The sequence below is a fragment of the Meleagris gallopavo genome, chromosome 12 (genome assembly GCF_905368555.1).
Source record: "Meleagris gallopavo chromosome 12, MGAL_WU_HG_1.1, whole genome shotgun sequence".
Taxonomy (NCBI): Eukaryota; Metazoa; Chordata; class Aves; order Galliformes; family Phasianidae; genus Meleagris; species Meleagris gallopavo.
In genome coordinates, this window is record NC_139415.1 from 9849628 (window position 1) to 9877298 (window position 27671).

A 27671-nucleotide genomic window follows, 5' to 3' on the forward strand; every position below is an offset into this window, starting at 1 on the left:
TACAATCTCTGAACTGCACTGTTTATTTTGCTGCTTGAAACCTAAGTGACAGTATGCCACTAATTATGGGGTTTCTTCTAAACCTTTACTACACTGCAGGTACAGAAATATACGGACACATTTTTGGAGAACTGACATTTTTCAAAATGCAGCAAACATTTCAATTTATACATGAGAAAAGGAAGTGTTCAAAAGGGTATGCATTTCAAGTTATTGCAGGTTATTTCTGTGAGAATTTCTGCAAGTAAAACATGTTTTAAATTTAACCAACAGTAATGTGTCAGTGTATTTAAAATCATGACAAAAATCTCTCTGGTCATTAACTGCCCTTTGACAAATTACTAGGATGTTGCATGTTTAGGGCAAGATGTCAATACAGCATAAATCCCGTGGCATTTTGGTTTTCTTCTGGAGATTAAAGCTGTTTTTTTCTTGGGATAAATGCAGCAGCAAAACACAAACCAGCTGATCAAAAAAGCACTTCTGCCATAACTCCAATAATTTCAGGGCACACCAACCGACAGTAGTTTTGCCATTCCCAGTTCTTTTAAGGTTTACATCACTGCACTGTTGCCTTAAGTACGTTTGTAAAAGCTTGTTTTCTGTTAGGCCAGTTTGCTGACTACAGCCTGGTTGAGAGAATTTAGTTGGTTGGTCCATTTATCTAACGCAGTATACCGTGCACCACCTCTCTTCTGATGATCCAGTTCTAGGAGCTGGTTGACTTGATCAATTCGGCCATGTATAGTGCTAGAAGGGAACAAACAAATAGCTGTAGTCACTAATGCACATAGCAATAGGAGCTAACAATAATCAAGAGGTAAAGAGAGAGAGCTTCTTACATAAGAGGGAGACGCTGCCTATTTAGTTGTCATTACGGCTAGGAAAGCAAATTAAGTCACTGAGCAATTAATTCATTGGACAACCTGCCTAGCCATATAAAGTTCTTTTGGCTCACAAATTACAAATATACTTCGCTTGTAAACCAAGCAAACTAGTAAAGTCAGCATCATTCATCATTACCTTTTGGCTTAAGAGTTAAACAGTATTGTTATAAAGCACAGAAATACTGTTTTATTGCTTCTTATATACTTTGATTATTTTAAAAGTCAGTAAACAAGAAAAAGAATACATACTTATCCAATATGCACTGCACAAGCAAGCTTTCCACATCAGCTACATCTATGTTTAATTCCTAAAAAAAAAAAAAGAAAGAAAAAAAAAGAAATGCCATTGTGTTGGTATTCTGTTTTGCAACATTAAATCCTTCCAGTGTTTATTTGCATATATATAATTTGGTTAGATTTCTGTTTCTTACTGTTTGAAAAAAATAATTCACTAGTGATCTGTCAAGCAAAAGATCTCCAGCCAAAATAAACATGGCCAACAATCTAGAGATCAGTAACCTCTCAGAAAAGGCAGAAGAGGATAAAGAAAAAATTTTGGAAGCTTCAGAACAGTTCCTTCGTTGAGAGTATTTAAAATAAATACTTTTTGTTTGTTTTGTTTTAGATTTTGTTCTTTAGAGGTTAGAGAATGAAATCAATAGTTCCAGTCTTATAATTTACTCTGTTACCACAGTTCTCTAACTTTCACTAAAGATATTTGAAAATTATCTTGAACCAGAGAGATTAAAACTTGGATTTTTATATCCATACAATTTCATAATTATGCAAATCTAACATTTTATATTTCTCTTCAGAAATGTTCTTTTCTACACCAAGTAGAATACAGTTATTGTGTACCATAGAAATATATCATAGTGCACATATAAAAAGCATTGGGAAGATGCCTAAAATTTACACTTTCACACTGCCAAGCTGCCAGCAATACATCAGTATGACAGCACAGTTTACATTATATTTTAGATGTTCTATTCCTGGATACACTGTATTTAAGTGCTTTTATTCATAATTAATCATTTACTTAAGCAAATACAAGGCACCACTGACACATACCTTAGAAATAAAAGGAATATGTATTCTTGTGTAAGGCTTAATTAATTTTATAAGCACTTGTGTTCTGATGTTTCGCAAAAGCTCTGTAAGAAAAAGCAAAAGTATGATAATATCAGTACCTATTAAATGAAGATACAATGAAAAAAGAAGGCCTAAATACTGTGATGTAGGTGGTAGGTCGCAGGAAAACACAGCAAAATAAAGATCCTTTTTTCTCAGGGGGCAGCATGGCAATACATAACTCTAGGATGGATAGAAAAAGCTGAAAATTCTTTAAAAAGAGAGCAATATATTCCTTGGTAAAAACTTGAATTATTCAAACTAGCTGTATGTCTGCCACTCTAATTTATGGCTGTATTGTTTACGTTGTACTAAAGTAAAAAGAGGCAAGCTTAAGGCTCTGAAATGGAAGCCTGCATACATTTAACTTCATGAGTAACATTCATATTTTAAGACAAAGGTCAGAGCTTTTTTTTTTTTTTTTTACAATGAGGAACAGAAAAATGATAAAACATAGCCTGTATGAAGTGGCTGATTGTGGATAGGTATGATACCACAGTCAATGTTAAAGAAAATTTGTATAAAATGAAAGCAGGAATTATCATTGTAAATTAACAGAAGCTAGATGGATCCTTACCTAACTGGTAACACAAGGACTTTTTATATGATGTTACTGAACACGTTTCTCAATAAAACAGAAAATATTAAAACAACAACAAAAGGTACATAAACTCTGTAACTATGAACATGCAGTCCATATCACTACGGACCGAAAAAAATGAATATCTTTTTTCCTGTGTATCACTAGCAGACTTCATGGAAGGGGTGAAACTCAAATTCCCTCCAGTCCTTGTATTCAATTGTCCTCCTTTTTTTGCCTTCCAGTTCTGTTAGACTCCTTCCTTAGGCATTCATTTCCCTTATCTCACTGAGTTTCCCTACAAGACTTTGAAGTACACCAGTAGCCTGTACATAACAGCAGTAGAGGTGTTATATTTAGTTTCCTCTGCTGTTTGCCATGTTCTCTTCTACATACAAGAAGAGCAAGAAAACCAGGTCTTTGGATTTAACTTTTTCTCTCAAGCAGGTATCCAGCTAATTGATCTGGCAATGCCAGAATTAGTCCTACTCTTGATGAAAACAGCAGTTAGTTGAGACTGGACACTATGTTCCAGGGGAGAGACTTTTAAAAATCTCAGATACGTGGCAAATGCAGAGGGTAACTTTTTTTTATCATGTTAATGAAACTGACAGTCATGTGCTAGTGCACTTCGTTTTTTTTTTAAATATAGATAACTATAAATTCAACCATTGTTTTCAACATACACGTGGATGCACGTTGATCCTGATCAATATCAAGCTTGGAAAGGAATTGTCTATTGAGTAGCGATAACAATGAATTCTCATTCTGTCGAAGAAAAAGTAAACCATAAAAGTTTACCAAGAAATAATTAAAAAAAAAAAAAAAAAAAAAAGAGTGAAATAGCCTGCAAAAATACCTTCAATGTGTTCCCTTATGAAGGGATCATCCATGATGTTGCTGTGATTTGTTTTCAGAATCTTCTCAAATTCAGTAATGTCGTTATTCTGATAGGCACTTCAGAAAAAGTGAGAATAAATATTTTTAAAATTAAAACCAGACTCATTAAGGCTTCATTCTTATTAAAAAAAAAAAAAAAAAAAAAAAGTATTAATCATTGGTGAAAAATAACTACATTCAGAATCTTTATAAGGAAAAAAATATTTCAAGATGAAATGCTCCAGAAATGACCTTTCTCTATTTTCAGTTTTTGTTAGCATTTACAAAACTTCACTAAGAACATTTAGTTCTTCTGTAAGTGTACTCTGTTTTCCAAATCGTTATACTTGAAAACAAAATAAACAGAAAACCCTAAAGCCTAAAACCAGCCAATTTTGGACAATATAATTACTTGAAATTTGGCTTAATGAATCCTTATATTATATAAAACCACCACCAACAACAAAATAAGTAAAGAGATTCCAGGTTTTTTTTGTTTTGGGTTTTTTTTTTTTGGTTAGGTTTTTTTTTTTTTTAATTCTTCCTAGAATGTCTTCATTAAATTGAATTATAAAAATACTGGAAGATAGAAGAAATGCCTGACTTATCAGAACTAATCATCACTAATTTTTGGCATATTACTGTTTAGATTCTTACGTATAGTGAATAGTTAGTTTAATTGCTAAATCTTGTTATCCAAGAAAAGGTTACAAAAACAATGTGGATTCAGACACCAATTATTGTTCAGTAGAGGCATCTCAGCATCATTTAAAGGTAGGAGTTGTAACCACTGAAACAACATTTTTCTTGGAACATAATCATCTTACAATTCAAATCTGTCATCTTTTCTAAAGGAACAGTCAGTTGCAACTGGGACTACCCACTGAAACAATGAAACTTAGTTAATTAAGCTACGGGCTGGCAGTATTGAGCCTGAAAGACAAACTGATCAATACAGGCTTTCAATTTCTGCTTGAGATCTACACCAAACATTTTATGAACAAATTCTAATTTGCATTTATGGTCTCCGTACGTTTTCAAATGGTAAGAATTGACCAAAAAAGTCACCCCTTATTATCATTAAAAGGAACAACATAAAGACCAGTGATATTCAAGGTGGAACTTCAGGAGTTTATGAAGAGTCATGAGTGGACTGGACTGTACCACATGAAACCAGTAACTGCACTTCAAAATTAAATGGTATCTCGGTTAAGCATATTCTATTGCTTACTTCAAAAGTCTCTTTTTACCATATGTAACACATTCAAGTTACCAATGTAGAGTACAAGAAGAATTAAAAACATAATTGCAGTGCTTGGAAATGATTTTTATCTTCTGCACATTTCTTATCTTAATTGCATTATTAAGTTTATAAAAGCAGTTATACTCAAATGTCAAGATAAAAGATAAAAATTAGGAATATGAATAAAATCAGTTTGGGTAAGGCCATCTGGAGTTCCTTCTGTCTCAAACTCACACGAAACTATGAAAGCAAAATAGAAAAGACATGTCTGAAGTGGAATTAATGGAAACATTCCCTTAATGAATTGCCAGACCATTTACTTATCATTATGTCAATAATGGATGAATATCCTCACTTTCAGAAACTATTTATATGCATACACTGGTGCAGCACCACAGCAATAGCACAGCAAGGTGATATGAGACTGTGTATTTCAAAACGTGAGCAAGCATTACTTCTTACAGTAAAGGTGGAAAGCTTTCCTATGTGGTGCTTTCTTTTTTTTTTATTTGATAAGGCAAAGAGCAGATGGAACAAGTTAGCTTCATGTAGCACAGTATACAAAGGCTGCCTCAGTTCAATTTATTTTCTGTGATGATGTCAATACCCTGAAAGTTCTCAGTTGGCAGCTGTCTCTAAGAGGTAAAGAGGCATGCTTTTGATCTTCATGTGTATTCAAAGGATGCCGGAGAACACCTGAAAAATTCATTTCATATTCCTAAATTATGAATGTCCTTTAGTAATCACGAAACATCCAAGCATCCACTTATTCTACTGGCTTTAGTGTGAGATGTCAATCACCTCAGTTTATCACAAAGTCAGCCAAGTCTGGAATTCAAGTCACAGCACTAGGCAACAAAGCTTTAAGGGAATTTACCACTGCAGAAAAAAACTCAACTTAGCAGAAGACAACAGCATGTTTCCATATCCCTACCTGGTACAGTACAGATATCTAGGTATGTCATGGCAAACAAAAGTTGCTTAAAAAAAAAAAAAAGAAAAAAGAAAAATAATAATAATAATAATCACAACCACAACCAACCAACCTACAAGTACTTGCCCAATAACTGTTATAAAGTGTTAGCTGTGCAAAGAAAAGCCACCACTTACAAAATTATTCCATTGCTGTCTGGATACTACGGTATTTTGTTTCTTTTCTCTGGAAAAATTAAAATCTTACCTTACTAAATTCGTCATTGCTAGAATCTCTGGATCATTTTTGTATGGTTTAGCCTACACAGAACAGAAAGCAAAACATGGATGTTCAGATTTTAAATATTTTTTTCCACTGTCGTCTTTTGGATAATATTCCTATAAAGTCAGAAAAGAAAAAAAAAAAAGACAAAAAGAAAAAAAGAGGCAATAAACCTAAATGATTTAATCACATCTCTTGAAGTACCTCCTGAGAATCAAACGGATTTATTCCAGACTTCATCAGCATGTTTGCCAAGACCAAGTATTTTAAGCAAGTGGTTCTTCTGGGGCTCCCTGATTCATCATAATTCTTGAATGCTTCAAAAAAATCAGTATGTGCCTTTTCAAACTCTCCTTCTCTTAAGTGCATTTTGCCTCCACATTCTGAAAAGAAAACAGAGATGAAAAGAAAAAGGAACACTCTGTGCTTGTTGCTGACTGCAGTAATTGTACTCAAGAGTTCCCCACTATTTCTAAATAGATTACTGAAATATTTTCAGGAGTCTTTTCATTCTCCAAAAAATCACTAGAAAAAAAACCCAAACACTAGAGCCTTCACATAAAGCTTTGCCATTTGAACAAACCTCTTCTAAAGCAGAAAAATACAAAACCAACCCACTCCACCAATCTAAAAGAACCCTAATCCTCACAGCCAGTAATTATTTTAATCTTATGTTAAAATATTATAAAAATTGAATTTATTTTGACTTTAAAGATAACGTACTTCCTGTATTTCTGGAATTTTCTCAATATGTTGAGCAAAACTGTACAGAAAAATTGAGAAACATTTCATTTCCCTTCATCTCTGAAGTACCCACTACTGCCAGAGTGCCTGCACAACAGAAAGGGAGAAGGCACACCAGCACTGTGGAGAAAGTTGTTTTTCTTTTTTTCAAAGACACACAGAACAATTTCACTGTAATTCACCTTTACTGATAGTACCACTTTCAAACACATCTTCAAGTTCTTCAGCTTCTGACAAATCTTAGTGGGGCAAGGCACTGCACAAATTTACAATAGACTATAGACTACAGAAATAGCAATCTGCCAAGCCCTGTGCCTTTGTCCTTTGTTGTCTGCCATCAGTTCAAACAGATCAGGTCTTTTCTATGTTCTTCTATTGCTTCACTCCTACCCTCTATGTAGCCAACTGTCCCGCCTGGCTGAGCAGTGCATCTGGTGCTTGGGCACTAGAGCAGCAAAGCTGGAAGTCCTACAGAAGGCAAACATTAAACTAGACCGTAGTCACAGCACTTGTAGTCCTTTATTCCCCATCAGGTGTGCCTGCCTACCAACTTACAGGATCCCTTTTCTTTCTAGTTCAAACTGAGAAAATACTAATTATCAGATTTTCATTACACTAATCTGCAACAAGTTAAATGAAAGATTCACTTGCCTCTGATAACTCCCATGATCAGTGGATGAGGAATAGCTGACTTGATGTGCAATGACTGTTCGTATAGTGCTTTAAGTTTTTTGTTATTTTTCTGTGCTGTATACATTTGAATTTCCAAAGCATAAATTTCCAATAGTTGAGTACCTTTTTTTAGATCATCTTCCCCATCATCAGTCTAGGATAGATTAAGTAATAAATAATGTGAAGTTTTCAGAGAACAGCAATTTCAATTTTATACTAATAGAAAACTCATTAGCAAATACTATCAGTAATTTTCTGTCACAAAGATTTGCCTAGAAATACTGATATGAATACATATATAAAAAAAACCTAATACTGAAGGAAGTTAGAGTTGGCCTAATTCCAATGCTTTTGCTTTATTAAAAGGCAGTATTTTTGTTTAACTGTTTTTCTTATCGCAAATTAGTTCCCAAGTTTTGCTCTTCATTCTTTTCCTCTTAAAAAAAAAAAAAAAAAAAAAAAAAAAAAAAAAAACAAACAGACAAAGAAACCACAACACTCACTTCAGTATACAAATGCAATGAGTGATATAAATAAATAAATTCTTCTACTGCCTATAACAGAACCATTTAACAGACATTTATAACCTATTTTCCAGGCTACAGAAAGAAAAGGGGACAAACAGGCAGAGCAGGCTGCATGGCTGTCTTTATTTTTTCCCCCTTCCAAATCAGAAAGTCGCTGCTGTAGTTTCATACTGCAGTGAAATTCGTTTGGAATCTTCACTATATTTGAAACTAAACGTCTATGGTTTTAGATTATTCCTATGTGCTTCTCCTTACACCTGACTAAAATGAAATTTAATCAATAGTGGTTGTGAATTGCTTTTTAAAAATCATCCTTACGTAAAGAATAAAACATTTTTCTGACTTTTAGTTAATGTTATTGAACAGGTAAGAAATACTGCGCTTGTTCTCATTTGCTTTCTCTGTACTAAAAAAGCTCAGCAACACATCTCAAATGCCAACAAAAGATATATACAAAAAAAAAAAAAAAATAATAAAATAAATTCAATGCTGTTTACCAAGCTACAGTGATTAGAGTATAAAGGTACCTGGCACGACTGATGCAGCTGGCGTAAAATCTTTTGTAACTTCCCATATTCTTCTCGTTCTAAATATAATTTGCCAAGCTGTAATAAAAAAAGTTAAAGTACTAAGATCTATTAAGATTTCATAGTTATTGTATAAGTTTAGCTGAGGGTGTCACAAAGAAAAGCAAAAAAAAAATGAATTACTTATTTTACCTTTGTATTTGTCTTAAACCACAATCTATCGTTCTTAGCATCTTTCAGAGCTTCAAGTGTTGTTTCATAGAATTCCTGAAGCAAATCCATCTGACATAAAAAATCAGAATTCTATAATTGTAAACAGCAAATTTGTACCTGTTAATAAAGTTAATCTGAGCAAACTAAAACTGCATGCTTGAACTTCAAAATAAGAAAGATCTGCATCTTACTGAATTGTAAAGAGCTTCTTAAATAACAAAACTAAGTCAACTTGCTTTCATTATTTCAAATAAATAACATTAGGAAGTATTCACATTTCAAAATTTGCAGTCATCTTTCATACCAGATGAAAGTGAAAGCTGCCTTACAGAAACCCATCTTATATAACCAAGCAATATAAATTCTTACATTGTGTAGCAGAAGACAAACAGTAACAGCCATTGCCACTTTTTTAAAAGAAAAAAAAATTGTATATCAAAAATAAAATAAATTTCTAAAGAGAGAAATGTTCAAACGTGCCTTCTTTCTATACTACCAACACTGAGTGACCAAAAGCTCTATAGCACAAACTATTTATTTGCTTAAAAAACAAACAAACAAACACCTGACAACATCCAAAGTGGAAATTTAAGTACCGAGTGTGATCTTTGACAAAGGTTTTACAGAGTGCATTAGTATTGTTTACAGACAGTATTCTTTTTGGGATAACAAATTTGCAGCTATTAGTGAATTTGAATTGAAGATAACAGTTCCAGATTGTCCTTCCAGATTTGGCTCCATTTGCACTTAGACCAAACTCGCTGACCTCTGCCAACAAGGTACAGCCCAAGCCAATTCTTTAGACTTCAAGAGTAAACTGAATCATTCATCTATTAAACCTCCCTTTCCTATGAGTGGCAGAACAGGAAGGTTTGTGATGACAGAGGAATCATCCCTAATGACTAACAATCCTCCATATGCAGGTACTACTTCAAGGTAGAGATCTCTCTTAATCTGTGCCACATCATAAAAGAAAAGGAGCTCAGCTGTGTATCTGTAAACATGTACCTAACTTGCAGAGAATTCTCAAAGATGAATTATACTTAACACCAGCACTTCACTGCAAAATTCCTCAAAGTGCTTCCCCCAATAGTAAAATACTACAAATTTTAATTGAAAAGGCAAAGTGTGTATTCACAGAGCTAAAAAATGTATTTACTTATCAGCATAGAAATTCCAGGTAAATTGCAAACACACACACACACACACACACACACACACACACACACGTCAAACTACTTTAATTAGAAAGACAAATCTATGAAAAGTTGTGTGTTGATAGAATCCCTTAGATGTGGGAAGTATATTCTAATATATAACGATAGATTCATACTGTAAATCCTCTCTAATACAATTAAAAAAACTCCAAACAACAGAGCACAGTATACAAAAAAGTCCACAGTTAAGAACGCAAGAAGGAAAATCAGCAAAATGAAAGAACTGATGATCTAACCTGTTTTGAAGTCGAGATATAATCAAGAATAGAATTGATGGATTTTTCAGAGTAATTCCTTGTGACTGCGCTTCGTATGTAAGTCAGTAGCTGTTTATATCTGTTCATCATTTCAGGAAAGTTAGTCTATGAAGAAAAACACAATTACATCATTTTTGCTTTAATGATTAAAATCTGGCTTGCATCTTGCACACGTACATACAGGAAACAAAGCCTAGCAGACAGATTATGCAATAGTGGTTGCTGTGAGGAACTTTTACTTCACTGCTTTATTCTTAAGTGGCAAAATTAAGAACAACTTGAGTAAGGCCTCATAAAACAGACATCTAAAATATTTGTCTCAATTGGGAAAATAGAGTTGGCTGTACAACTGTTTGAATTGTTGCATGTGCACCATAAAAACATTTTTCACTTATTTCAACTGGTGAAGTACATACATAGAGATACAAGTATTGAGATACAATGCCTGAAAGGGCTTGATACCCCAGGATAGCAATGGCTGAGCCTCACTCTCAAAAGAGTCTTAGCCAACAACTGTACTTATTTTGCATTCATTTTGCCACTGACTTGCAACCACCACATATACTGAAGACTGCAAAAGGAAATGTCACAGTCATAATTTTGAATAAGACTATAAGGCCTCCAGATCAATTTTGTATTTATGCTGTTTATTCAAGTGATAGCTGTAATTCCTACCAATTTAAAGTTTATTTTAATCATCTGTTTCAGAGCTTTGAATCCCCATTCTCCTTTTTCACCTTCGAGCTCCAAAACCTGAAATAGAAAAATTTTTACAACAGTATTTATTGAAACTTCATTGAAACATGAATTGACTTGTATCCCTTTTAAAACATACATATCCCATAAAAGCATTTCCTCCCACAATGTCATTCTGCACAAAGTAGTGTTTTACTCTGTCCTGTTCTTCAATTCTACTCTTTCAATATTACTGAGGAAATTAAGAGAGGATACACGTCTCGTAAATTTTCACATCCTAGCTGATGCATGGACGGTAAATTGTTATTTACAGTTGTGTTGCTGTTGTCTAATGTCAAATAGTGAACTTTACTGCTATTCCATGAGAACATATGGACAAAGTTGTAACACACACCGAAACTGACTCAAACTAAATTACTTAAAAAGTGTTCACTTGGAATTGCCATATATTCTTCACATATCATGAAGATTTCCAGGCAGGAATCTTTAACGTAGCATAGCTAACTGAAGGATTTGCAAATAAACATTTTATAAATAAATAAATACATTTTTTCCAAAGTCATCTAATGTATTGCTTTCTGGTGACAGACTGAAAACTTAAAACTAACACAAAGGAAAGAAACTCTACATCATTCAGAACTTATACATGCAAACCTTGGATTCAGACAGCAAACCAAAAACAACACATTATGTAAGACCCTGGGGAAAATGCCAAGTCATTTAAAAAAGAAAAAAAATTGGATTTGTTTTTTAAACTTGGCACACAAAACAACACTTAGGATTAATTAACTGACTAAATTCTGAAGATTGGTGCTGTAATTAAATAGGACTCTCCTGTCCTATGGATGCTCCCTAAAAGCATGATGCTGAAAGGACGTCAGCCAGGAATCCAAGTAGGCCAATGATAAGCTTAGCACATTAGAAAATTAAAATATAAACATGACCCTTACAATTCCAGAAAATAACTCAAATTGTAAACAAGTATTTTAAAATACTGTACTTGCAGGCTAAATAATCAATGTAAAAGAGATTAAAATATATTAAAAAAAACCTTCTGAAAACTGCTTAGTGCTGCTTTTGGATCATCTTCCTTCAAGGCTTTGGAATTGTAGTATTGATTCTCCAGATCCACATTGGGTTCAGAATTACTGTCCTCTGAATACTCCTACATTAAGTTTAAAAAAAAAAAAGAAAAAAGAAAAAAGAAAAATTAAGATTTGGAACATTCACTGAAAAAGAATAAATAACAGTAAGATGGATTGTTCAAACTGACATGGAATGACTACACACTAAAATCTTTAGTTCCAAAGCCTAGTATGAATTCTGATGATGATGTTCTCTCACTCCACTATCAGTCCAGCCTCCCATCCACCAACACTTGCCTCTCAGCAGATTTGTTTCTGCACTAAAGAACTCATAGCTCCACCAACTTTGCCTTTATGACAAGAACAGATGTATTATTAAAATTCAACTAATTTTGGTGTTTAAAGACAGACACTTAATAGCATGTGTCAATTCTGTACGGGGGAAGCAAACATGCTGGCCACTAGGCTGCCAAGAGGTGCCCCATTACATGACCTTTGCTATGTGCAGGGAAGATGCTGGCTGAGCTGCTGCTCAAGTAATGATTCAGCAACAGAGGGTATAAAAAGCTTCTGTGAATCTCCAATCCGCCTTTTCACATCCTGAAGATTCATCCTCATTTCAGGAAATGGTAGCGGTAACACCAGCTGTTTCTTCGCTGAGAAGCAGAAACTGATTGGGAAAAATGCTAAAAGACTGCCAGTGCAGGAGGGGATGAAGCAAAGGTACAACAATTTAATCAAATAATTACCCACCACTCACACTAGCTGAAAAACTTACTTCTAATGTTACTTTTTTTACACTAACAAAGTCAAATCTCAAATAATAATTTTGAGGTTTACATGAGTCAATGGTATCTGACAACTTTCAAGCCAACTTCCTTCTAAAGAGTGCTCAGTTATCAGCAGATGAACTGTTTAAGAGAATCTGTTTAAACCACAAAAGTCACTGCCATCAGAGTAACTTTCCCTTTTAACAATGTAAAACATATGAATTTGGGTGCCCTTCTTTAGGCTGGCATTTCTTCTTTTATTGTACTTGTTCATCTGCACTAAACATATTCTTTCATCCATTCATACACTGCTAATTGTTCCTTCAAAACTATAGAAGTTTTATAGAAGTTTTAAGTTTGCTCTCTAGTTTTCTTAAACTCCGATGGAAAAATTATGCAAACTCCCCACTGACCCAAATGTTAACAAACACAGGCCTTGAGGAGTTTCTCCTCCAGCCTTCAGAACACACAGCTAACGTTTCCATTTGTTACATGCTGACAAGTTGCTCACATACGCACTTATTTACACTTACCCAAGCATAGCACTCAGTAATAACCAACAGACTGAAAAGGCCAGCAAATTCTGCCAGCCTGTTTTCTGAATTCCCCTTCTTAATACTGACTATTCCAAAGAAAGCAGTAACAAGTAGTTTATTTCATTGGTGAGACTTTCCTTCTGGTTTGCTTATTTCTACCAATTCTTCATCCTATTGATCCAATGCTGAAGGAGTGGCTGCAGAACACACACACGAGGCCACCAGCTGTGGCAGCTTCTGAAGGCTCCTACTGCCAAAGCTTAAAAGCTGGCATTTAAGATGCATGCAATCAGTTGATGCCTTGTTTATACTAAGCCTGAACAAATAGGAATATTTTTGGCAGAAGTATCTATTTATAAAGATAAAAGGAAGGCAAACTGAATTAATTCCTTTTAGGAAGCTGCGTGCCCTATAAGCCTACAGCCAGAAACATCTATGTTTTCATCTGGGCCCTGGCAGTGACTCCAGGTTTGGGCTCAAGCACGGAGCCCCTTCTCACATCACTTCTCTTAATGCTACTTAAATATTCCATAAAACTATTTTCATTCTTTATTATGTATTAATATTCTAATAAGTAGTAATTTTAGAGATTAATTTCTCCTAATGGAATCACTTTGAAATGCATCAAAGGAAATGTACTATGCTCTCATCACTACATTTTTCCTTTACTTGGATGACTCTTCGCCTCATATTAAATTTAAGATCTTGATATTGCCTCAAAGCTCTAGGGGAGACAGAGCTTTCTGATCTGCTGAAAAGCACTCTTCTTAATGGCACACGCTCCTAAAAACAGCTGGTGGAGGCCCTGCATTGGAATCCTTTGCAATCTAAAAGTGAGAATTCACACTAGAGTTCATATTCCTGAATGTGGTTTAGCTTGTTTTGAAGTAGTTTGTTAGCAGGATGCATCTATCTGTGAAAGCTGCCCTAGGGAGGACATGGCACAATGGGTTACATACACCTTGACAGGCATTCCAGACAATTTAGCTTCTACAGGTACACCTACAGGTTTGCCTGCTATTTCATGTGAATTAACCTTACTGAACACTTTCAGAGTAACAGCTCTTACAGTTGTCAGCAGTAGGCATCAAGTACCACGCTTTAAGAAAGACAGGAACAATGCCATCCCCACATAATGAGTAAAGGCACTTAGCATCCTGTAAAGCTAAGGAATAACACAATAAAACACATTTATTGGATGCTGAACTTAACAACAAGATGATCAAGTTTCATTAATACTTGTATTATTGTTAACAGCCTTAGAATAAAAACAAAAACAAACAAAAAAACCCCAGCAACTAAGGCACTTACTTTAAAAGGTCTATTTAGAATTAATGGTTGTGAAGAAAACATTTAAACCTTGCTGAACTAAGTATGAAATGATAGAACGAACGTATGGACAATCATAACTAAGAAGATCAGCCATTAAGATGCTACATCTTAACTTAAACATCAATGTCAGTTATGCTGATCAATTCAGAAGGAGCAACACTGTCTTCTTCCGATGCAGAGACGGTTTAACGGTATGGAATGAACGCAAGAACATTCAGCTTTTGCCAAAAGCAGAAGTGTGAAGCTGTCTCTTCAAAGTTCAGACTAAGAAAAAGATACATTTTCTTCTCGCTGTCAAAACCAGAAACTTTGAATTCTTTAAACAATAAATTCAGATACTGAAAACCCAACCTTTCCTCACCCTCTGACTGCCCTGCATTCTACCTGAACTCCCCCAGTTCAACACCTTGCACATTAAAGGACATCCACCTTTGTAACTTCAAGATACAAAAGCACTCGTGCTACATTTTAGCTCCAGTCAGCATTAAAAGTAAGCGTAAGAGTTTCTTAAGGAAGATCTTGGTAATATTTTTAAATGGGCATCAATATCATCACAACAAATAAAAGCAAACGAAACCTGATTATGCAGGTTTCTAAGAACTGATCTTAGAAATCCCCTCCTGTGAAGAACAAAACAAACAAGTGCTTTATTAATTATTACTTGAGAGATTATAAAGCCCTGATACAGCTTAAAAAGACCTGCAGCTAAAAAATAGCTATGGTATTACTAAGTATTGTTCCACTACAAATGTCAGTTATAGACAATCTGATCCTATCAGCCCACTTTTTAGGGAAGAAGAATTACTATGTCAGTTCATTTGTAATGTAGATAAGACCTCTCTGCCAGCGATGCAGTTCTTTAGTTTTAATAGAAGTTATACCAACTTCTATACCAACTTCAATAGAAGTTATACCAAGGAACTAATTTAATTTACAGGTCTTCATTGCACTGAGTTTTTCCAAATTCATCTTATCACATTGTTAAAATACTAAGCCTTGGCTTCTAAGATGAACACATGCAGAAGACAATTCACCCGACAGCTTTAAATACTGTGTTTACAGCACGGATTCATTCTCAATTTCCCCAGCAGCAAAGGCAGGTTGGAATTAGGTTAGTGCTTCACTACCCTCTTTACATTTCTGCTCCCAGCACTCCCTTTCTCCTTCAACATTTTATGTTGTGTAAGTCCTGGATGATGCCTGGATGATGCCTCACTCTGCCAGGGCTCAGAGAACAGATCCACTGATGTTCAGTGGCCAGGGAAGGTGAGAAAATGAGCCCTGGTTGCAGCGGGAGCCTCAATGAATGCAGGCTTGAGATTCCAGCAAGCTCTTGAAGCACAGTCCTGCTCCTCACCGACAGCACGCACACGAGTCCGGGGACCTTCACTCCGCACTGGTGCCTCTAAAGCTCTTTGTGGCACGCAGGCAGTCACACACTAACCTGATAGCTAAGCGTGCACAAAACCAAAGAAATTGGCATTTCGTGAAAACAGCCTTTAGTTACTGATTTTCCTCTCTTGCCCAAGGCACTTCTCTAAAGTCTACTTTCACAGGTGGAGCAACAATCTAAGCTTTTCCTTCCCATACATTGCTCAGCTAGCTGCATGGGGACCACACTCCTACTCTGCAAATCTGTTCTTGAAAAAGAGAAAGTCGCTGTGCGGAGAATTACTTTCCACACACACACAATACAAAGACTTCTAGTTCTGTAGAAATGTGTCTTTTTAAGCATTGTTAACAACAATGTCCTTCCTACTGTCATTTTCAATTGCTGGTAACTTTACCAAATTTCAACCATTGGACTGATTCAAAGCATTCTTTTTTGTGAAGTTCAATTGTTTCTGAGAACAAGCCTGGTAAAAATTTGATTTTACTTCAACTGACTCTGTTTCATAACCATGGCATTTAGGAGGTCTACAAACTCATTTGGAGTGAGGATCTGATATTTCACAACAGTGCGAGTGATGTGGGTTTGGTTTGTTGCTGCTGTTGCCCTTTGATTTTGTTTTGGTTTGTTGTTTTTTTTTTCCTTAAACACAAAAATGCCCAAATGAGGCCAACTGAAAAAAGCCTTGAAAATAACTGCTCAATACATTATTCTCTTAGCTTGCCAGCAAGATTTCTTGAACATTTAATCTAAAATGAACACAGAGCTCAATGCACCCACCCAAGAGTGGTCCTTGGCACCAGGATGATAGGCAAAGAACAGCTTCTATGTGCATTTGCCAGAGTGGGCACTTGGATATAACAAAATAAATGAGAATGGAGGAAAAAAAAAAAGAAGAAAAAAAAAAGAAAAAAAAAAAAAAAAAAGGAGGAGGAAAAAACAGAACAAACCATGAAGGTAAAAACAACAGTGATTTGTGCCACAAGTCTGCAACTGCTCAACCATGCATTGGCAGCCCTGCTTTTCTTTTCTACATTCCAGGTCTCTGAAATCCTCTGCTCCTCCTCACTACCTCTGCGAGCCATCCAGCGCCTGCTGGCTCACAGCACGGCGGGTAACAGCCCGCTACTGACACCAGCAATAATTAGGCTGTGCAGCCAGTCATTTGCAATAGGGTCAGTACAGCTCTACTGAATGACTGCTTCTGCCTTTGTGTTATCTTTTCAAGCAGAATTTGAGAGATGCGCAGAAATGAGACAGGAGACTTCAGAAAGAAAAAATGGCATTACGACATCTAAACAGTACCTGAAATAAGTGCCTTTTTTCCTACTGCTATCACACAGCTCTCCTCTAATTCTGGGCATTCTTTTCTAAGAGCCTGACAGCTAACTTACTTATGTTTAACACTGAACTGCCCCTCAGGTCCTGGGGAGCTCACTTCTCAGCAAAGTGATAAATACTTTCTCTAAAACAGTAATCATAATAATAATCAGAACTTACATCAAGCTTATCGCGATTCACAAAGAAAGAATTTACTCTCTAGTTATTCTCATCCTCTTTGCCTTATCCTTCCGTATAAGACATCACAGCGATGAGAAAAATAAGCCCTAAATATATTGATTCTGTGCTTATGAATGATTCTGAAGAGAATGTATGAAATGGAACATCAGGACACACACTGAATCCACATAAAATATGAAATGGTAATGAATTCAAAGAACAGTGAATCCCGTGTCCTTTGTGAAATGCACTGAATGCTTTTTTAAAATCACATATAATTAAATATAACAAAGAAACAGAAAAGTATAAACAGGACCTGTCCAATTTGGTATTTCCCTAGTTATGCATGTTAGGTTTTGCTGCCTCTTGTTTGCATTATATATTGACACATTTATACAGTTTTTTTAACTGATGGAAATACTGAAACACAAGGACTGGGAAGAGGTGACTATCCACGCAAAATTTCAACTCTATCTATTAAAAATACATCAAAGTAAGGCAGAATATTTTCCATCTGCTTATAAAGTTTGATAGCATACAGAGATTTCTTCTGAAACGGCTTATGCTTCCTAGAGCTAAAAAGAAAGAGTGAGCCAATTCAAGTTTACTACCTGTCTGACAGCCTGAAATAAAATGTACAACTGCAAACTTCCTAATATTGCCACAGTCTGAAAAGGGAATCTGCATGTTCCCTGATCCTCATGAATCTGTAACAACCTCCCTGGAATGAGAACAGACAGCTCTTCATGCAAACTGTACAGAGCTCTTCTGCTGAAGTCACTGAAATAATACAACAACAAACATAAACACACAAAGTTGCTCAGCAAACAGATTTGGCTACCTTCCCCCGATTAATTTTTAAATTGAATTTCATCGCACAATGAGATGTCTTATTAACTGCATCACAGACAAATCCTTCTGCGTTTAAAGCAAAACAAAATTAAAGAAGAGGGATTACAGTAACTGTCAATGTGCTGTCATTGTGCCTGGAATTATCAGTTTCTAGAGGAAGGCTGAGTTCAGCGTCAAAGTTATTTCTAAGCAGCTTGGTGTCAGGGACTGAGAACAGAAATGGTGTTACAATGGCCCTTCCTTCTCTCTCCACCCTTCAGCTGAAACAAGTAAAATGAACTTGGGCTGGAATCAAGGCCCCAAACAAGCAATTAAAATTCAGTGGCTTTCATAACAACCAATAAACATTATCCTGTTCATTGAAGCATAAAGTGCAATAATCCATGTTATAATCAAAGCTGTCAGCGTACATTATTAGCAAATTCTGAATCTAGCTTCATCCACCCATAAATAATTTTTTTTTTTTTTGGTTGATCTACAGATTGCCAGCAGATAAAGTTAACTTATATGACAGTGTAAGATCACATAAAGGAAAAAGTTCACTTTTAACCCAGCAGAAAATGAAGCAGAAATAATAGTAACGTACTGTTATTGTCATGAAATAGGACAGCCTTCAGTTGTTCGGCAGAGCAGCGATTGCTCTGATTCTACAAAACTTACGATGAAGCTGGGAATGAGCTCAGCCTTCAGAATATCAGTTCACATTTCAGTTAGAGTGCAAAACATTTGCATACTTCTGGAAACATAATTGACTGTTTCTACACAGTCAGGTCAGAGCATATTTAAAGAGGAATGGTCATAATCACCTCTGACAAAATCAAAACTTTTTAGGGCTTTTCTTTTTGTTCCTCCTTGGACATCTGATGTACTGCATTGTGACAACATAGTTGCATGTTCCTCTTGCCAATAATTCTCCTCAATTCCTGCCTCTCATCCTATTGGTAACAAAATACTCACTAACACTCAGCTGTGCTCTTTTGTTTTCAGTACTGTACTATTCTGTACATTGTCCTGTACTGTGCTCTTCTGTTTCTAAACTTCCTGCAGCAGCACGTACTCTGAAATGAGAGCTATGTACCCTCACAGAGCCCTCTGTTCATTATTCATATCAACACGAAAAGAAACGAATCCCTGTCCTCATAAGAGGTTTATTCAACTATTTTCCAAAACAGTTTCATTGGACGCTGCAATTACAGTCTCAAGCAAGTTTGAAAACAACATCCAGTCACAGTTTGTTAGTGTGAGAACAGAAACTAGTTCAGCTGAAGTATCTTTATTCTTAAATTCTTTTCTTTCCTTCATCTGTTAGAAATCCAAACCAAATAAAAAAAAAACCACAAATATTTTATTTAAAGATGCAGCTTAAGTATTCTTTGACATTTTATCTGAGAGTTATGCACTGAAAAGAAGCAGATATGCTCTGAACTACTATCAGCAATACTTGTAAATTCCAGACTAGAGACAATTAATGACAATAGAAATGTTCTGCAAAAATTAGCTGCAGTAAGGGGGTGACATTTGCCACAAGCAAGAAGTTTTTCCAATAATGAAGAAAGCACTTAACATGAGAAAAAGCATCGAACCAGCAACTATCCTTGGGAAAAACTGACATAACACGTTGTGAGCACGGAGCTGCACCGACTTACTGAAATACAGTGGATGGCTGCATTTAGAAACTGAAAAGTGTACCTCCAATGATTTCTCTACACAACCAGTTCTCGTGTTATGTACATTTGACACAAACTCTGCTGCTTATTGTTAATTTGACAGCATCGCATGAGAAAATAAACACAGTTTTAAATCAGTTGGCAAATTTAATCGTAAAGTCTCCCATAAGCAGAGGCCTGGGGTTTTCAATGAAACTGCATTGCTGTAAATACAGGTTTAACTGAAGTAAATGACATGTAGACTTGCAGTCCTGTGCTACAGAGAGGTTTTGGAGAGTGTCTCAGTTCTAAAAAGCTATGCAAAGTTCAGAAAAGCAACACAAACAAACAGAATGACCCAAATGAAAACCAGAAGAAAAACAGCTGAACCTCAAGCCCAAATATGCGATGATGGTAACAACTGTAAATGACCAGAGAGCCCAGAACACATTTTGTTTTGAGTGACATTTAGTTTATTAACCTATCTCAAAATGTTTTTGTTTTTTTGTTTCCTCATTTCAAAAAAGTGCTTTAAGTAAGGGAGAGCCCTTAAAATAAAGCAATCCCATCATAGCCCTTTGTTTTTTTTCCTGGATAAATCGGTCTGTCTGTCGCTAACCGCAAGCGGCCTTCTACTGTTATTTCCTTTTTAATCGTAAAAGCTTAGCATAAGACCTGATGTCAAAACGCCACTAAACGCCTCACAACCAATCGGGCTCTGTGCAATTAGAGGAGCGAGCGGCTCGGCGTCAAAGCAAACACAAGTTTAGGACGGACGCACCCCGGCGCGCTGGGGCCACCGAGCGCCGCGCTCCAACCCGCTCAATTCCGCAGGCGGACACCGAAGCGAGCACCGGGGCCCGGCCCCGCGCGGTCAGCCCCACCGTCCGCAGAACAGCGGCCCGCACTCGCCGAGCCGGAGAGGAGCGCGGGGCCCGGCGGCCCGCGGCCTCCCCGGGGAGCGCAGCCCGCCTGCCGGCGCGGGACAGCGCCCGAGGCCGCCGAGCCCGCGAGGTCCCCGCGCCGCGCCCTCCGCCCCCCGCGTCCCGCCCTCACCAGGTCGTAGTCCTCCTCATCATCGCACATGAAATCATCCTCCATGTCAGACATCTTGGCCGGAGGACGGGCGGGGGGAGGGAAGCGGCCGGCCCCTTCTCCCACAACCCCGCGCGGCGCCGCCCAATGCGGCTCCGCTCCGCCCGGAACCCGTCGCCGCGAAGGGGCGGCCGGAACGCGGTGGGCGCCGCCCGGCTTCCTCTGCGTGTGAGCGAGCGGCCGTGGCAACCGCGGGCGGCGGGCGGGGCCGGTGTGCGCCCTGCCGGGTGTGAGGGCGGCGGAACGCCGCGAAGCGTGCCGAGCGGACGCCGCGGCACCGGGTTTAAAAGGCCCAAACCGAAGGGAAAAAGAGCCTCAGAGGGCGCGGAGCCACCGGGTTGTGGGGATGTTACTGGTGACTGCGAGCGTGAGGGAAACTGAGGGGCGAACCCGGTGCTGCCGTGTCTCTGCGGTGTCGCAGAGCCCGGCCGTCTGCGCTGCGGATCGCCGCTGGGGATGCTGGCCGTTCTGTGTTGTTACGGCTTTTTGTGTGTTTTTGGTTTGGTGCCGCTTGTCCTTTAAAACCTCCCTTCCAACTCTGTGACCCTTGCTGACCTGAGGTAAAAAGCCGCCTCAGCAAGGCGCGCTAACCTGCGGCATCTGGGTGTGATGCGGCTCGCGGTGTGCCTTTCCTCAGCCCGAGCATTTAACCTTCCTGAGGTACCGTGAGGGCACTCAAATAGCGGCAACCGCCGCGACGGCAACGCTGTCCCTGGGGTAACCGCTGCCGAGGGGAAGCGGCCCGGCCGAGGCGAGCGGTGGAACCGCGCCTCACAACCGAGACAGAAAAAACGGCGCCGCGGAGAAGGGCTGCTCGCTCGGGCGGCGTTTCGTTACGCGCGCCAGAATCCCGGCGGCGGACCCGTTCGCTTGGCTCGCGCCGCGCTGGGCCCGGCTCGTAGACGGAACGAGGCCACGCGCGCCCCTCCCGCGCCGCAGCCGCCTCGACACTGCGCCGCGGGGACCGCGCGTCGGGAGCGGAGGAGGCCGGGCCGGCGGTTCCGCCACCCGGAAGGACGGCGTCCGCCAGTCTCGTGACCGCCGCGGCGACCGCCCGCCCGCCTCCGCGCGGGGCTCCGGGGAGGGGTCGCCATGGCGGCAGACGCCCCCGGCACCGTCCCGGTGCAGCTGGTGGAGCAGCCCAGGTGGGTGCCGGCCGGGCGGCCGCCTCGCTCCCGCTTCCCGCCCGCAGCGCGAGGCCGCGTCCGTAACGGGGGCGGGCGGTCCGGGTGAGGGGAGAGCGGGGCGCGGCCGGTTGTGTCATCAGCCTCGGCGCGGCGGAGCCCGGGGGCAGCCGGGCCGCGCGGAGCCCCGGCGCTGCGGCCACGTAAGGCCTTTCAGCGCTGGCTGCCTGCTGCGTCCGGCCGTGCTGCTGTGCTGCTGCGGCAGGAGGGCAGTCACCCTGCTGACACTTGTCGGGATTTGAATCACGTGGAAGGCAGCTCAGCATTTCCAGAGTTGAACGCGTGATGCTGCGAGGGATGCGTTTGCTTCTTCTGATGTAGGTGCTTACGTTGCAGCACGCGTGTTGCAACAGCGAGGCCGAGGCTCGGGAATGGTCCTTCATGAGTGGCTGTAAAACCCCCAAAAAACGAGATCAATCAGCACTCGGATCAACGTGCCCCGTGGCTGCTCTGCTTGGTGCTAACGCCACTGTACACATATCTGTGAAACAAGCGTACTGACAGAATAACATTAACATCTAGAATTCTGCCAACTGATCTATTTTACCATGGACTACAACGTTATCATTCATGTGATTTAGAAAAAGGGATTGTACAGTGAAATGGCAGAAGTTGCATCTGTTAATTGGAAGTGACAAACTAGTCAATGTTAGGGAAGATCGTAAGCAAATCAAAGAGGGAACACACTTCTGTTGCTGGGCTCCATCACAGAAAAGTGCAGAAAGATCTGTTTGAAAGTTCACAGCAAATATTGTTCTGTAGCTTTCCACCCAGAGAAATCTTACAAAACATTGGAATATATATACTGGGACAATAACACAGCTTTGACAAACAAGTACAGACTAAATAATTGTGAAATTTTGTAACATCTGTTTCTCATTGCTGTCTTCTTACTTAGCTTTGCATTGACCAGGCATCCAATTCTAGTTTTAATCTGAATGTAGAAGGTTCCTGTTAATGGATTTTTGTTATTACACAAAAAAACGAAATAAATGCTATGTGCTTTAAAGTCGCTAGGGTAAGACCTGTTCTAATGATGAGTTTTCTTCTTACTGCTTTATCATTTTAGTGTCTAGCTTACATTAATAAAGTCAGTGTGTAAACTAAATTGCACTAAGGTAGTTTTGAAGTGCATCAAATCAATAATGCCTCAGTAAGATAATGGCTTAATTTCATCTCTGTCTCTTTTTACCCACTCCTCCTGCATGATACGTAGAAGCATCCCAAGTTTGCAAACACTGAGTGAAGTTAAATATCTTCACAGTCTCTTGAAAGACAACAATATTTCAAATCTTTCTCTGTTCTGGAATTTTGATGCATCCAGAACTTCTAAGTGCACAATCTTAAGAACCTTCTGCTGCTGTAAAATTGTAAATACTGTCTGAATGAGGCACAGGGATAATCACGGGCTTGGAATTTGAGTTCTGCATATATGTACTGAAATGGTGCAGAGTCATTATGAAGTGTGAAAAAGTCAAAACGTAGAAGAAAATCTTGCTGAGACCTGGTATGATCAGATCCATGTCTGAAGGGAGTGCCTTTGTGTTTGTTCTTGTGACAAGCCCTGATGCCACATATGAACCATCAATTCATGTTGCCAGACTGCTGTAAAATAGTTTTAGAGAGCTGTGGGATAGGAAAAGTAGGTGAAGGCCATGATATTTGGCTGCCACAAGCAACAACCTATTCTGCCTTTGGCTAGAGACAAGCTAGACAGAACTAAATAAAAGTAAAGCCCCTTCCATCCTTTTCAAGAAGACAAACAAGCAGTAGTCATCTTTGGATATCTAACTCCTGAATTAGTTATGATTACTTGTATTTTAAAACAAATTTCTTACTAATTCAGATATTGTTTTCTAAGTCATCTCTGTCACAATGTTAGGTGAAGAGCAGCAATAAATAACTTAATGTTGCTACTGATATAGCGGAAAAAACTCCATGTACTTCAAAAAGTTGAATCGAATTTACTTTTGAACACAATTTAGGCTGTAGACTTCCTTTTATCCAACTATTGTCCCTCTAAGGTTTCCAACTTGCCTTTCAGATTGCTGAAGCTGAAGGAGAGTTTTATAGCAAAATTTGGATCAGCTCCCAAGTTTTATGTTCGTGCACCAGGGAGAGTCAACTTAATAGGTAAAAGAGCAATATTAATCTTTTGTTATTTTATCTGCTATCACAAAAATATTGCAATTTAAGACATATAACCTAAAATAATGTTTTTTGTTTTTTTTTCCTACATAAGTTGCTTAAGTGACTTCAGTTACCACATATAACCAGCCAAACAGCAATGCATCTGATAAGGCATGAAATGATTCTGCCATGATCTCTTTTTCACTCAGCCATAGAGATGTATCCACTAAACAGCTGGTTGTGATTCACTGGCTGCCTGGGGAGACACTATTATTATTTATCTAAAACTTACCTTTGTTTCTATGGCAGCCTTATTTTATTTAAATTTCTCTATCCGTGTTAGGTTTTTGCTTTCCCCAGAGCTCAATTTCTTGTATATTTATAGAATAACCATATGCATTTGAAGACTTGGTAAGTTAAAGAACTCCAGAAAACAGAGCTTTAAAATTAATTAGTCTTTTGTGCAACTAATGATAATTTTTATCTTGATGTTGTATGTACACCTAAGCAGCATGTGTTAGCTGTCTTGTTCATAAAGGCACGTGTTCACCACATGCATTTCATGACTGAATGCTACCTTGTGTGTTGTATGTATCTGTGTTAGTTATTATTTAAACGTAAGTATAATTTTCTTGGAAAAAAGTTCAGAAATTTTATGGAAAGAAAGGCCTCCACTAGCTTTATCCAGCAGCTAGTGAATCTGCCACACATGCAGAGGAAAGCACATGCTGGGAAGTCGTGTACTGTCTTTATCTCTTCCAGTCATCAGTTAAATGTCACCAATTAGAATTATTTTTTCATACTGACACAAAAGTGTACAAATAATGTAGTTGTTCTCGTTCTGAACAATAGTATTTGTAGAGTTCTTTAATTTTCATAACCCAATGTTAAAAATGAAGATTTGTAAATAGATGCAATAGATAAAGTCACTAAAGAGCAAAAACTTTGTGTGGAAATACAAAATGGAGGAAATACAGCCCAAACTATCAGATGTACTTTAAATAGTAAGAATTGAGACTATACTCAGAAGTTGTCTAATATAGTAAACAACACTGAAGTCTATACAAGCCCTGTTTCTGTTACTCTAGAAAGACTTATGCAAAAATATCTTTAATTCTCTGTCTCTTTGGTAGGAGAACATATAGACTACTGTGGTTATGCCGTGCTCCCTATGGCTATAGAACAAGATATCTTGATTGCAGTAGAACCTGTAAAGACTGAAATTGTGCAATTGGCCAATATAAATTCTTCGTACTTGTAAGTAATTGCTTTGTTTATTCACTATTTCTTATGAACCTCTTTATGCAAGTGTATCATAGGTTAACTTTTCAGAGTTCTGACAAACTTAGATTGCAATATGGAGTTTAATTGTGTACATGGAATGATACAATCATATGGAATCCAATTCGATCAACGCTGTACATATTAGTTTAGAGCAGTAAGTTCAATGCCCCTGTCTCCCACTCATTTTCAATCACTCTGGAAGTGCAACCCTCTCCTCTATTAGCTCATCATTCTTGATGTAACCTTCTCTACTGGCAGCAGTTCAGTTTCTCCTGGGGAAGGGAGTGAAATGTTTTGTAATCAATTACTGCATATATAAGCTAACACTCCCTTGCTCTGGAGAACCTGGAGCTGTATTTTCACAACACGAGGGTTTTAGCAATGATCCTGGATAAAGACACTGTATTCCCTCTTCCATTTCCTCCACAGCTGCTTGTACACAGAATCATTGAATAATTTAGGTTTTATGGGTCCTTTGGAGATCATCTGGTCCAATCTGTGGCTGACTGAAAAGTTACAGCAGGTTGTTCAGGGCCCTGTTAATTATAAGTTCTGAATATCTGCAAAGGTAGAAACTCCATAACCTCTTTGAGCACGCAGTTCTCCGGTTTGGATGCCCTCGTTGTGAAAAGTATTTTTTTCATGTCTAATTGTACTTTTTTCTTGCTGCAGTTTGTCTGTTACATCATTTCTCCATATATGTCTGAGAAGAGTTTGGTTATATCTTCAGTGGAGCCATGTGATGAGTGGGCAAAGACACATTAGATTATCCCGTATAATTTTCTTTTGCAGGCTGAATAAAACCAGCTGTCCTCGCCTCTTTTTATAAGCAGTGTGCTACAGAACCTTTATAACCATCATGATGGCCTTCTGCTGGACTCTCTACAGTTTGCCAATGTCTTTCTGTTATTGGGAAGCCCCCAAACTGGAGAGAGTATTGTAGATATGTGCTCACAAGTTCTGAACGTATGGAAATATTCCTGCCATTCCATTCAGTTCTAGCTGCATTTTTTCCACCTCCTTCTTTGTAAATGAACTGATATTTGTGTGGTTGCTTGATAGTTCAGATCAGGTCATTCATCCACATGAAATTTCATGGGCATTTTGCAAAAATCAAATCAGCACCAGCTTCATTTGTTTAAGCCAATAGCAAATGACTCCTTGAAAACACACGTATGGGACAGCACAGGGACAGGAACACACTGCCAAGAGTGGCAAGTAGTTATGTATATATTCCTGCTTAAAGCTCAAATCTTATAAAAATATGTTCTGAGCTGCCGCTTGCAAATTAAGCAGTTAAAAGGAATTTTCACTTCCATACAATGTATAAATATTCAAATACTTTACCCTCACTTTGTGGAGTATATTTTCACAATATGACTGGTTTGCCACTCCCAAGTGGGTATGCCCTGGTTTTGTTTATTTTATCCCTAGTTTCCTTGTCTGCACTTCCAACATCGATACACCCTCTGACTTTTACCAGGTGAAATACTTGTCTGTCCTTAGGATAAAGTGCACTACTCACCCATTTTTTTGCCTGGCTAATTTTCTGTCATTTTAGAGAGTTGAATGGTAATGCACTCAGCACAAAAAGCTAACTCAGGGCTAACAGTGGGAATATGCAGTGGTGAGCAAGGGGGAAGGAAACTGAGTGGGACCTTTACCTGTGAGTAGAAGAAACCTGCTATATTGCAAAACCATTCTGCAAGACAAAGTTCTAAAACCTCAACAGCTTTGATTAGGGAAAGCTGTTACAAAGGATACTAAATAAAGCAGTAACCAAAAAGTATATGTTTTTACATGGTCTTTGAGATTTGGCACGTTACACAACAATTGAAATGGCGTTCAGTAGCACACGCAATGCTACCAACACTTTCAATTGCACATAAAGTTCCTAACTTACCCTAATCTAGAATTACAGCCTTTGTATTCAAATTGTCTGCATAGTCACTATTTTTATATATCTGCTTTGGTTTCATTTTGAAATCATACATTTTAAACCATAAGCCAAGAAGAGGTTTCAGAATATGGCATTAAGCATTCTCTCTTTTGTTGAGACACTGTTGCTTAAAAACAAAGTGAAAACATGCCCATAATTT

General features: G+C 38.3%; 2 protein-coding genes across 4 annotated transcripts in view; one reads left to right on the top strand and one right to left on the bottom strand.

The window, feature by feature from the left end:
• On the bottom strand, positions 1-21091 carry COPS2 (COP9 signalosome subunit 2). 2 transcript variants are annotated; one of them, XM_085234006.1, is made up of 13 exons: positions 20936-21091; positions 11820-11933; positions 10748-10825; positions 10052-10177; positions 8578-8667; positions 8386-8463; positions 7311-7485; positions 6120-6298; positions 5901-5953; positions 3458-3555; positions 1959-2041; positions 1137-1195; positions 1-750 (listed from the first exon to the last, which is right to left on the bottom strand). In XM_085234006.1, the coding sequence occupies exons 1-13, from the start codon at positions 20987-20989 to the stop codon at positions 606-608; spliced, it is 1332 nt and encodes a 443-aa protein (XP_085090132.1). In that variant the 5' UTR covers positions 20990-21091; the 3' UTR covers positions 1-605. The 2 variants fall into 2 exon arrangements, with proteins under 2 accessions (XP_085090132.1, XP_085090131.1); XM_085234005.1 differs by having other exon boundaries at positions 8578-8688.
• A 6-nt stretch (positions 21092-21097) lies between these two features.
• The window catches only part of GALK2 (galactokinase 2), a 50103-nt gene continuing 43529 nt past the window's right edge, over positions 21098-27671 (top strand). Inside the window, exons 1-3 of one of the 2 annotated variants that reach the window (XM_085234004.1) lie at positions 21098-22119; positions 24203-24291; positions 25422-25545. In XM_085234004.1, coding sequence (XP_085090130.1) covers positions 22067-22119; positions 24203-24291; positions 25422-25545 — 266 coding nt within the window. In that variant the 5' untranslated portion in view covers positions 21098-22066. Of the gene's footprint in view, positions 22120-22140; positions 22476-24202; positions 24292-25421; positions 25546-27671 lie in introns of those variants that run through there. The other variant, XM_010717426.4, reaches the window with a different exon arrangement.